This window comes from Papio anubis, chromosome 10 (assembly GCF_008728515.1).
Source record: "Papio anubis isolate 15944 chromosome 10, Panubis1.0, whole genome shotgun sequence".
Taxonomy (NCBI): Eukaryota; Metazoa; Chordata; class Mammalia; order Primates; family Cercopithecidae; genus Papio; species Papio anubis.
The window spans coordinates 84,029,104-84,041,380 of NC_044985.1; the positions used below are offsets into that span (position 1 = coordinate 84,029,104).

The following is a 12,277-nucleotide window of genomic DNA, read 5'->3' on the forward strand; positions in this document are numbered from 1 at the left end:
AAAAAAAAAAAAAAAAAAAATAGCTGCATGTGGTGATGCATGCCTGTAGTAACAGCTACTCAGGAGGCTGAGGTGAGAGGATCGCTTACGCCCAGGAGGGTGAAGCTGCAGTGAGCTGTGATCACGCAACTGCATTCCAGCCTCGGCAACAGAGCCAGAGTGAGACCTTGTTAAAATAAATAAATAAATAAATAATCATGGGGATGATTATGGATCCTGTGGCTACCTGGGGCTCACTAGACAATGACAGCAATTCCAGGAATCTCCTGGTTAACTGGTTTCTGTTTCAGAGACCCAACCTGGACTTTAAGGACCTACCTTCTGTGCCCTCATTTTACAAGAAGAAGTTGCCTGCCTTTTCCCTAGTAGTCCTCCCCTATACCTCTCCTTCTGCCCAGCAGATGGGAACCTTAGTGGCCTCCTTGCCTCTCCAGCATTCACCACTTTGAGATGAGAGCTAATCCCCAATGGCAGGATAACTGAAATCAAGTTTTTTCAGGATGGTTATCACAAGATTTTACTGTAGAGCCTCAAGTTGCCCAAATAATATGTCAGTTATTTAAGCCATTCCTTGTTGGTTTTTTCTTCCTTTTATTGGAACCTTTTTAATTGTGTTTATGAGGTGAAAGTTTATACAACTTACTATAAGAGAAAAGATACTTAAATTAACTTGGGTTTAATAAAGACGTAAATATTCATCCAGTCTGTAAGAAGAGCCAGGAACCAAAAAAGATAACGTATCTTATTTTCATCTCTCAGATTCACCTTATATTTCAAGAGTCTGAGTTGAATATTATGTTCTCATGTGTTTCTCATTCTAGAACAATAAAAGAAAAAGAAGCAAGTCCAAGCAGCATCAAGGCAACAAAGATGCTAAAGACAAGGTGGAGAGGCCCGAGGCAGGGCCCCTGCAGCCACAGCCACCTCAGATTCAAAACGGCCCCATGAATGGCTGCGAGAAGGACAGCTCGTCCACGGATTCTGCTAACGAAAAACCAGCCCTTGTCCCTCGTGAGAAAAAGATCTCAATACCTGAGGAACCTTCAAAGGCACTTCGTGGGGTCACAGGTCAGTAATGCTTAAGTAAAATTGCTTAGGAAGACACAGATGTAAAGAGCACAAAGGGAGCTCATTGGGGCTACTGTTGATATTGTTGACAATGGAAGGTTGTTTTTCTGCAGTGTGTACAGTTCAGCCTTCCTGAAGCCAGGATGGGGGGTGAAGGGGAATGTAACAGGGCAGAGAATAAATGCTCAATCTAGCTCTACACAAAGTCAGAGGATTTTCTCTCTCTCTCTCTCTTTTTTTTTTTTTTTTTTGAGTCAGGGTCTTGCTGTGCAAGGCTAGAGTGCAGTGGTGTGGTCGTAGCTCACTGCAGCTGCAGCCTTGAACTGCTGGACTCAAGCAATCCTGCCTTGGCATCCCAAAGTGCTGGTATTACAGACATGAGCCACCACACTTAGCCAGTCAGAGGTCTTTCTTAATGGAAGTTCTAGTTTAAAGAAATATTCTGTATAGACACCTTTGCTAGAATTCACCTGGGGTAGAAGGAATAATTGATGACGAAAAGAAATGTTATTAAATGTTTTCTTTTAGAAAGGGCAGATCAAATTATTTTAACTGCTGGTATTTTTTATATGATGTGACAGAACATAATCTTCCAGGGTGTTAGAATCTGGAACATTAATTATTTGTGCTCTAGCTATATATTTATTAATCTTCAAAAGGCTACTTCCTAATCCACTGTTTGACTTTGGGCACGTCATCTTCTCTAGGGTCCCATTTCCTTTCTGAAAAATAAGGAAACTGCATTGGAATCTACTAGATCAGTGCTTCTCAATACCATCTGACCCAATGCCCCATTTTTAGAACAAATCCTAAAATAAAACTCATGCATAATATAACCTACCTAGAAACAGAATTTCAGTAAATAAAAATATGAGAAATTCAGGAATAACTAAAATAGATTTCATACATAATATAACCTACCTAGAAACAGAATTTCAATAAATAAAAATATAAGAAATTCAGGAAAAACTAAAACAGAAAGCTCAATAGAGAGGCCAGATTTTTACACCCACTTATAATGAATCACTTTGCAATTAAATGAAGTAAAGCAGTAGTCAGCTGGATATTGTGGATACTGTGTTCTTACATTTGACATGTACAGTAAGAGCTCAATAAGTATATTTGTATATAACATGGAATCACTGTGAATGCACATGCTACAAATGCAGTCCGATTTAGGGGAATGGGTGTCAACTCTAATATCATGACTGCTGATGTGGTTTTCCACATGGCCAAAAATTCTCAGTCAAGTTCTAAACATCATGAAGTACCATCTTACTTTAATTTACACAATAGTTGAATCTTGGAAATCCAAGCAAATGTTGGAAATCCATAGTAAAACTGTCTAGAATCACATAATTTTATATATATATATATAAACAATCATGAATGTCCAGGAGAACATGAGAAAGTTCAGGACGCAGGATAATTCTTTGTTGTGTAGGACATTCCGAGGATTGCAAGTCATCTAACATCCTGCCCCCCAACCCCATCCCCAACATACACACACAATCATTTTGCTAATTTTTAAAAATGCCCCCTCAGTCTTTCAGAATGTCTCCTAAAAGATGGTAGATCCCTTGATGAGAACCACTACACTAGTTGACCCCCAAAGTCCTTCTAGTTATAAAATCCTGAGTTTGTTGAATCAGTGGTGTTTTAAACTCTTGTTATATTCAGAGCACTGTGCTGGATGCCACAGTAGATTCAAAGAAGGATATGATATGGTCTAGGCCCTGATGGAATCACATTCTGATATCTTTGAAGAGAAGGCTGTAGATTCACTGGTGAGTTTAAGGTTTGGGGAAGAGAGGTGCAGTATCCAACTGAGTGATCCTGGGAGATTTCCTGGGAGCATTGGGTATTAAAGGACCGATAGAACTGAGGTGGTAAAAAGGATTTGGAGGGTTAGAGAGAAGTAAGGAGAACTTTACTGAGTGCCCTCAGGTATTGCACACCTGCTGTATATGACATACTGCTGTCCTCTGACAAACCAAAGATGAATAAGACCCATCCGTGCCTAAGAAAAGTTCAGTCTACCAGAAGAGATGGAGGTGCAAACAGAAAAGCAAATGGTGACATGTACCAAATCAGGGTGGCAGTGAGAAGGCATTAAATAACTGGCACACTCCATAATACACTAGTAAGTTCTTAAATTGCTCACAAAGCACAAATTTTCTTCCAGAAACACATTTCGTAGCAACTCCACTAATAGTGCTGAAACTCATATCATCCTTATTTACTTCATGATGGTTTCCTAAAACCAAACAATGACAACAACAAAAATAACCTATTTCATTTTGAATCTGAATTCTCCAGGAATTTTTCAATTCAATTTTCACTGTGCCCACAATTTTAAGATTGTTTTGATTTATAGTCAGAGCAAGAGAAAGAAATTAAATAATCAAGTGGCAGATTCCCAGCTTTACTTGTTATTGCTTTCACATGAATTACTTTCAAAATCTAATTACTCAAGTTGCCATTTTGATATCAATCATAGAATAGAAGCTTAGCATGTATATATTTTCATTTACTTTTAATTTATACCTTCTTTGTAAAACAATGTCTGTAACTCTATCAAGTATATGACATTAAAGTAAATGCAATTTAGAAGTGTCTCCTTCCCAGTGGACAGCTTCCTTGAAAGTTAAGTACCCCCCAGGGGAGTGGGTACAAGGGGGCTTTTGGAAACCCTAACGTGAAACTTTCTGTGAAGAATTCTTTCTCGCACAGTGATGCCATTCTCCCTTCTGTTTTTTAAGTATAGCATGAAGGCATTGAGATGTGTTAGTATTATTTGTTAATACAGTCACTGATTCATTACAAATGCCTGTGCAACAAATTTTTCTGTTAATAAATGAGCCAGGCATGATGACTCACGCTTGTCATCCCAGCACTTTGGAAGGCTGAGGCGGGAGGATTGTTTGAGTCCAGGAGTCCAAGACCAGCCTGGGCAACATGGCAAAACCCCTGCTCTATAAATAATACAAAAATTAGCTGGGCCTGGTGGTGCATGCCTGTACTCCCAGCTACCTGGGAGGCTTAAGTGGGAGAATCACCTGAGCCCGGGAGGTTAAGGCTGCAGTGAACTGTGATCGTACCACTGCACACCAGCCTGGACAGCAGAGTGAGACCCCTCAAAAAAAAAAAAAAGAAGAAGAAATGATGGTAATTGAAGGTTAGTAGATGTTCTTCCAAAAGGAAGCAAATTCTTCTTAGCCCTTAACTTCATTAGCAGCCCACTTGTTATGATTGTAAATTTTAAAATGAGTTTTTAGCTACAGTAATCTGCCGTTACCCTTGGAAGATAGGTTCCAGGACCCCTAGTAGATGCCTGAAATCATGTGCACTGTTTTTTTCTGTATTATACTATACTGTGCTACAATTTAATTTATAAATTAGGCACAGTAAGAGATTAAAAATAACCAAGAATAAATAGAACAATTATAGCAATATACTGGTCTCTTTCTTGCTCGCTCTCTCTCTCTCTCTCTCTCTCAAAATATCTTATTGCACTATAAACATCCTTATTGTGATGATGTGAGATGATAAAATGCCTGCATGATGAGATGCGATGACACCCAATCTGATCACCAAGACAGTCACTAGAGTGACGAGTGGGCAGGTATCGTGTATGGCATGGATACTCTGGACGAAGGCATGATCATATCCTGGGCAGGACAGAGTGAGATGGCACAAGATTTCATCATACTACTCAGAACAGTATGAAACTGAAAACTTAATGAGTTGTTTATTTCTGGAATTTTCTGTTTGCTATGTTTGGACCGCAGTTCACCATGGTTTACTGAAACCGTGAATAAGGGAGGACTATTGTAGTCAGATTTTCCTGCCTTCAAATTATGAAGGTTCATCAGAAAGTTGATGCCAAAACTATCTAATGGCTTTAATATATTTGCTCAATCTACTGGCAATCGCAAGAGCTCTAACTCATCTGCAGATGAGTGTTAGGTTGTAGACACTCTGCACCCCATTTTGAGTAGAATGTTGGAACTAGAAAGGATGAGAGTGAAACTTTAATCCTGGCTCCCCACTTTATAACTGAAGAAACCAAGGCTCCTGGGTTGAGAAGCTGAGAGGATAACCCTTTTGAACTCTCTGTAGTTTGCAAAAGGCTGACTCAAATCCATGCAATTTTGTCATGTAGTAGAGAGTTACTGCTAAAACCATGGGTTCCCTAACTCCTAAAAAAAATGTGTAATTGAAAAATTAGAAAAAAGTCACAATAACAAAGCCACATAATGATATTCTGTGCTTGAGTGAGTTCACAGCATAAGCCTAAAAGAAATCTCCAGGCTACTATAGTGGGGCATTTATCAAGACCTCAAATAATGGAAGTAGCTCAACAAAGCCTGCCCAGAGTGCCCCACTGGGCAGGAGGCTGTGAACATGTGGGATGTGTGTTTTATCTTTTTATAACACCTTGACATTCAGGATCTCTCTTTTTAAAAGTCTTAAACAGAATCATTTTTTGGTAGGGGAAAAGTTAGCTTTAAGATATGTGCAGGTGGCTCAGGGGTGTTAGTGTGACTTCCTACATGAAAAATCACCACCAAAAGCATCATCATTTCAGGCTGTAAATATAGCACTGTCAAGTGGGACAATGCTGTGTGTCAGCAGATAGCTTAGAAGTTTAGGAGTATGTTTTAAGCCTGAGAGTAGTTTTTTTCTGTATCTCAGAATTTTTAATAACAGCTCAAATTGGATCTTTTATATAATCCAATCAAAATCACCCTGGGCTCACATACAAAATCAGGCAAAGAGTAGATCAAGATTTGTTTTTGCCGAGCAGGCGCAGTGGCTCCCACCTGTAATCCTAGCACTTTCAGAGGTTGAGGTGGGAAGATTACTTGAGGCCAGGAGTTTGAGACCAGCCTGAACAACATAGCAAGCTCTTATCTCTTTAAATAAAGAGAAAAATTAGCTTGGTATGGTGGTTCATACCTGTAGTCCCAGCTGCTTAGGAGGTTGAGGCGGGAAAATCCTTTGAGCCCAGGAGTTTGAGGCTGCAGTGAGCTATGATTGCGCCACTACACTCTAGCCTGGGGTACAGGGCAAATCCCTATCTCAAAAACAAAAACAAACAAACAAAAATTATTTTACTAAAAGTAGTGCCAAGGATAATACTTTTTTCTAAGACCCTATCTAAATGTCTAAAGCTTATTTTGACCTTAGGATCTAATTTTCCCAAATGTTCCTCCTGCCCTATGTTTCCTGAGGCTCATAAGCTAAAATGTGTAGCATTTACTTGTCTCCACTTAGGCTGGAATAGGAATTCAGATTCCTCTCTTGTCTTTATCCCACTGGACATAATTCCCATTGAATAGGAAAGGAGCAGGACTGTGGGCCATCAGCAGCGTCCCAGAGATAAACTCTGGAGCAGGGCTTTCCCTCTCTTGAGCTCCTCTTGCTGACCCAGCAGCCATCCTTTATGTTGCCTCCTCGTGTAAAGCATCCTGGAAAGCCAAGTCTTCAGTCCCTGTTCCTCGGAACAGAAGGCTCCATGCCGTGGTTGCTGACCTTCACGAACTGGACCGTACAGCCTGCCCTGTACCACAGAGCAGGAACAACCCTGTCGTTGTTACCTTTGCAATGCAGCTTCTGTGCTTGGGAGCAGCATCTGCACAGAGCTGCTTTCTCATCCTCAAGTGAACTGAACCAAATGTGAAAGAAAGGGTCATGTGCCTTTAGAATGCGAGTTGCTCCCCCCCAATTTGTGCTTCCTGTAACAAACAACAAAAACAACCCACCACCATTTCACAGTATTGTTGTGGTAGGTGGTTCCCCACAGGTTGTTGAAGCAGATTTTTTTATGTTGCTGTTGGTCCTGGCCTCTAGATTACCTCCCCTGCTTCTCTAAGCCCTATATTGGACAGAGGATTAGCAAAGATCAACAAAAAGAAAGCAGCAGCTTAGAACTTTAATAGTAAAAGTCAAATGTGTATATTCTAGGATTTCAGCAGTGCCAGCTCTCAAATGGAAGCAACATAATATCACAGCTAAGAACCAGGGCTTTAGCGTTGGACATGTTTGGTTTCAAATCTTGGCGTCATCACTTATGAGGTGTGTGACCCTGGACAGGTTAACCACTCTGCATCTCACTTTCCTCGTCTGCAAAATAAAGAACATTCCTCCACTTTACAATATTGTGGTGAGCAGTAAACGAGATGTATAAAGTGATGAGCTCAGCATCTGGAACAGGGTAAACCTTTCCTCTTATCATTCATTTATCCATTGAGTAAATATTTTTAAGCATCCAACGTGTGTCAGGAATTCTACAGGAAGTGGACAAAACAACAAAGGTTTTGCTCTTGCAGAGTTGACGTTCTTTGGGTTGGGGGGATGAGGAGAAGAGATAGATAATAAACCAGAATACAACTAAGTTACCAACATAATTCTAGATTGTAATAAATGTTATAAAGGCAGCATGAGGAAGGGCAGCTGTGGAGTGCGTGTGTGCCGCGATTCCATAGGTCTTGCTGTGACGTGTCTGGAGACATTGAAGCTAAGATCCCAGTGCTTCAATTCAGGCTGTCTCATGCCAGCTTACAATGGTCTGAACAGCCAGTGTTTCATTTAAATTTTTGTTAAGTACCTTAGCTGATGCCCTTGTTGGATTATAGCTATAGGTTTTAACTTTTTTTTTTTTTTTTTTTGAGATGGAGTCTCACTCTGTCACCCAGGCTGGAGTGCAGTGGCACCATCTCAGCTCACTGCAACCTCTGCCTCCCGGGTTCAAGCGATTCTCCTGCCTCAGCCTCCTTAGTAGCTGGGACTACAGGCGCATGCCACCACACCCGGCTAATTTTTTGTATTTTCAGTAGAGACAGGGTTTCACCGTGTTAGCCAGGATGATCTCCATCTCCTGACCTCGTGATCCACCCACCTTGGCCTTTACTATTTTTTTTTTATTAAAGATCTAATACTGTATTAACATATATATAGCTGATGTTAAGTACTATCATATGAACATGGATTTCTGCAGTTTATATTTTGGTCAGGCACAGTGGCTCATGCCTGTAATCCCAGCACTTTGGGAGGCCAAGGCAGGAGGATCATTTGAGCCCAGGAGTTCAAGATCAGACTGGGCAACATCGTGAGAGTTTGTTCTAAAAACAACTTAAAAATTAGCAGGGTGTGGTGGTCCATGCCTATACTCCCAGCTACTTGCAGGGCTGAGGTGAGAGGATCACTTGAGCCCAAGAGGTCAAGGCTGCAGTAAGCCATGATCACACCACCATACTTCAGCCTGTGCAACAAAGCAAGACCCTGCCTCAAAAAATAAAAAATAAAAATAAAGTTTATAGTTTAAAGCACATAATTACTGTTGTCATTCATCTTTAATTATTGTTTTAGCATTCAAATACTTGGTATTAATTCCCATTTATAGTTGTGTTATTCAGTCTCAACCTCAGCTTCAAGTAACTTGGTATCTTAGATAGCATTTGCAGTGACTTAGAGCCCTTCTTCCTTTCTTTATGTATGATAAAGCAGAAAGAAACAGAGATAGACACAGGATGTAGTGATATGAGGGCACAGGAAACATAAAATCCCTCAGGTATTTTTCAGTCACCTGGGCAGAGTGAAACCAAAGCCCGCTCTCTTCTCTTTCTCTTTCAAAAGTATTTTTGCCGCAACCGTACAGCAGAAACACAAAACTACTCATCTTTGAATAGCTGATACCTTTATAACTTCCCACCCTCTCCTTGTTATGGTGATTTCAGTTACAAATGGACTTAATTAAATGGAATGTACCACTTACAAAGATCAAAAGGCTTTCAAAAAAATTTTTAAAGATTTTTGAACAAAGATTTAACTGTTTCTATTAAAATGCAGTAAGATGGAAACTCCATTTCCTCTGATGTGATTATTATGCATTGTATACCTATATCAGAATATCTCAAGCACCTCATAAATACATAAACCTACTATGTACCCACAAAAATTAAAAATTAAGAAAAGTTTTTTTAATGCAATAAGAATTAAACCTGTTTTGCAGAGAAATAAGACAGTGGAAAAAATCAAGTTAACTGGCCTACCTTGTGTCATTGACAAATTAGTCCATTGACTTTATTACCTTTTCATATTTATGTATATATTATTACATATAATAATATACATATACATTAAACCTATTAAGGTATTAATGACATATGAGATCTTGTAAAGACAGTGAATATAAATAAAACTAAATATGTTATTCCAATCGAAAAGTTACCACCTTTATGCCCTCTGAGCTGATCAAGCTTCATAGGATTTGAATGAAATAATAAAGTCTATCTGTATTTGATAAAGACACTATGAGAAGGCAGAACTGACATTGTGTCTGCTGCACAAACCTGTCTATTTTGGTCTCTGTTCCAAAGTTATTGTTTCCCCAAATTTTTGTTAATTACCCTGTCATGTAAAGATAGAAGAATGATGAAACTTGCAAATCACAGTGTATAATAATTATGGGAGAATGGTTTTCTTAGCCTGGGCAACATGGCAAACCCCATCTCTACAAAAAATACAAAAATTAGCTGAGCATGTTAGCAAATGCCTGTAGTCCCAGCTGCTAGGGAGGCTAAGGTGGGAGGAACACTTGAGCTGGGGGTCAAGGCTACAGTGAATCATGATCACACCACAGCACTCCAGCCTAGGTGACAGAGCAAGACTGTGTCTCAAAAAAAAAAAAAAAAAAGGAGTTTTCTTGAGGCTTCATCACTAGACCATTATTCTGTAACATCTTCAGAGAGTTACCTTTACTCCCTGTCTCCACTCTTCACCTCCCTCTCACTCGTCACCTCATTGTTATGGTTTTCAGCCCCATCTCTCCAAATAAACTGCTCTAGGTAAGCTGTTTTAGGTAAGTTTAGCAATGGCCTCCATGTTATTGAATCTAGCCATTGTTTTTTCATCTTTATTTTTTCCTTTTAGCAGTATTCAGCATTGTTGACCACTCTATCCTTAACAACTCTATCCTTTCCCTGTGGTTTCTATGACATGACACTCTCCTGATTGTGTCCCTCTGTCTTTACTGCTTCCTCTCTGTTCCCTTTGGAGGTCATTCTTCTTTACCTGGCTGTTAAATTGCTGAAGCTCCCCAGGGCTTGTTTGATCTCAGGTCCTTCATCATATAAAGCTACACACTCTCCTTAGATTATTTCAGCCATACTCTAGCTTTAATTATGTAAGATGGCTCACAAACTCATCTTCCTAGTTCCGGCTACACTGAACTCCAGACTCTTCTTTTGCTTTTTCACTTTGATATTTCAAAGCATTTCAACAACATGCTCAAAACAAACTCATCATCTCCCTTCCCAGTCATGGCTCTCTTTTAGTGTTCCTGATCCTAATGCACCATCTATCCAATTATGCAAAGTAGAAATCTAGTCATCAGTCATGACATCTCCCTCTTTCTCACTCCCCATTTCCAGTCTATCTCCATTCCCTGTTGGTTTTCATTTCCATATATTTCTAGAATTCATTCATAGCTCAGTTTCTTCCCCTGCCTTCCCACCAAAACTACCATCCTCACTTGCCTGCCCTGCAGCAATAGTCCACTCATTAATCTCCTAGCACTTACCCTTGTTCCTTTGTAAATCATTCTCTATCCTGTAATCTTTTCAAAACACAAATCTGACCTCTTACGATAAAGACAAGAAGACTTACCCTGTCCTGCAAGTCCAGCATAGTCTGGCTCCTGTGTCCCACTCCACCCTCCTTGCATGGCACATTCCTTCTTGCTCTCTCTCTACCTTAGCCATGCTGGTCTCTGTTCGGGATCTCATAGATCTCTGTTTGGGCCCTCATATTGGCCATGTGTATCAGTCAAGATCAAGTCAGGATATAGGAACCATGCTGGTTGTTTGAATAGGAGAAATGTAATGTAAAGCATTGTTAATTAAAACAGTAGGAGGTTACTAACTACTGGAAGGGATAAATGAGGACCATAAGGTGTCTACATTTAGCATGAGAGCAATTACTCTATCTATACTGAAGAAAATCCGACAATAAAGGAACTAAGGACTAGGGGAGGCCCCCAAGCCAAGACTAAGATTCTGATCTGATTAAAGAAGGTGTATGGCTACCAGAGGAACGTGCAGCCTTGTGGTGGTGAAAAAACTTGTCAAAGGGCATGGACTGAGTTCTTCTGTTAAGAGGCTGCCATTGCTAGAGGGTGTAGATGGATTGGAGCTGCTGAAAGCCACTGACGGTGGCAGGAGATGGGGAAAGGAACATGACATGAGGATGTAGGTTGGAGCTCCTCTGCTTGGCTGCTGGATTCCTGTGAATACTAATAATTAATAATAATAGAGGTCCAGAACCCCGAAGAGAGGTATACTCCTGTTCTTATAGCCTTGCAGGGTCACTTTATTGCCATCTGCTGACATCAAAGTTAACATTCTACTAGCTGGCAAAAGAGAATTGCTTACAGGGTCCAGCTCCAGCATCACAAAGTAGGGCAAGAAGAGTAGATCTGGAGCCAAGAGACACTATAACTTGATAACTGGTACACAATGCTTTCTCCCCTACAAATGTAGTCACTGCTTGCAATACAATTTCCCACCCTTTTCAACTAATTATTTCATGTGATTTCAGATGAGATCATTCAGATCTCAGCTTAGGTGTTTTCCTTGGGGAATTCTTTCTTGATATCCCCAGGTCAAATACGCCAGTTACAGATTTCAGAACACTATATGCTTTTCTTTCCTAACACCACAGTTGCAATTTTTCATTTGTTTATATGGTGGTTTGATTTATACATCTTCCTGTTAAACTGCAAGTTCTGTGAAGACAGAGACCACATCTGTCTTTCATTACCATTCTATTTCTGGGACCTGGTACAAAGATGGGCACTCACACAATCCTTTCTCATGATCTCTATTGAATTATTAATGATAAAATACATGGAGAAGTATAGGTTAATTAAATTTTTGTAAGTTGCTATGTTGCTTTTTAAAGATAATTAAATTTTTGTAAGTTGCTATGTTGCTTTTTAAAGATAATCATGGATTTTGTGTTTATGGGTTTAAAAAGACTTTATACTAATTGAGGAAATTTGAAAATTCAGTAAGATTTGAGGGGAAAAAAAGGAAACAATCCTACCTCCCAGAAACAACCACTGTTAAATTTTATTTCAGAATGTTTTAAATGCACAGATACGTAGATTTTTTTAAAAAATGATATTAAATGGCCTGTGAACCTT

At 39.7% G+C, this 12,277-nt stretch overlaps 1 protein-coding gene and 1 long non-coding RNA gene across 15 annotated transcripts in view; one reads left to right on the top strand and one right to left on the bottom strand.

The window, feature by feature from the left end:
* The window catches only part of SPATS2L (spermatogenesis associated serine rich 2 like), a 179,031-nt gene that overhangs the window by 118,338 nt on the left and 48,416 nt on the right, over positions 1-12,277 (top strand). For all 14 annotated transcript variants that reach the window (XM_017946759.3, XM_017946755.3, XM_017946766.3 and 11 more), the window contains one exon: positions 822-1,068. In XM_017946759.3, the coding sequence (XP_017802248.1) occupies positions 822-1,068 (247 nt within the window). The remainder of the gene's footprint in view (positions 1-821; positions 1,069-12,277) is intronic.
* The window catches only part of LOC108581384, an 82,663-nt gene that overhangs the window by 22,849 nt on the left and 47,537 nt on the right, over positions 1-12,277 (bottom strand). The window lies entirely within an intron of this gene.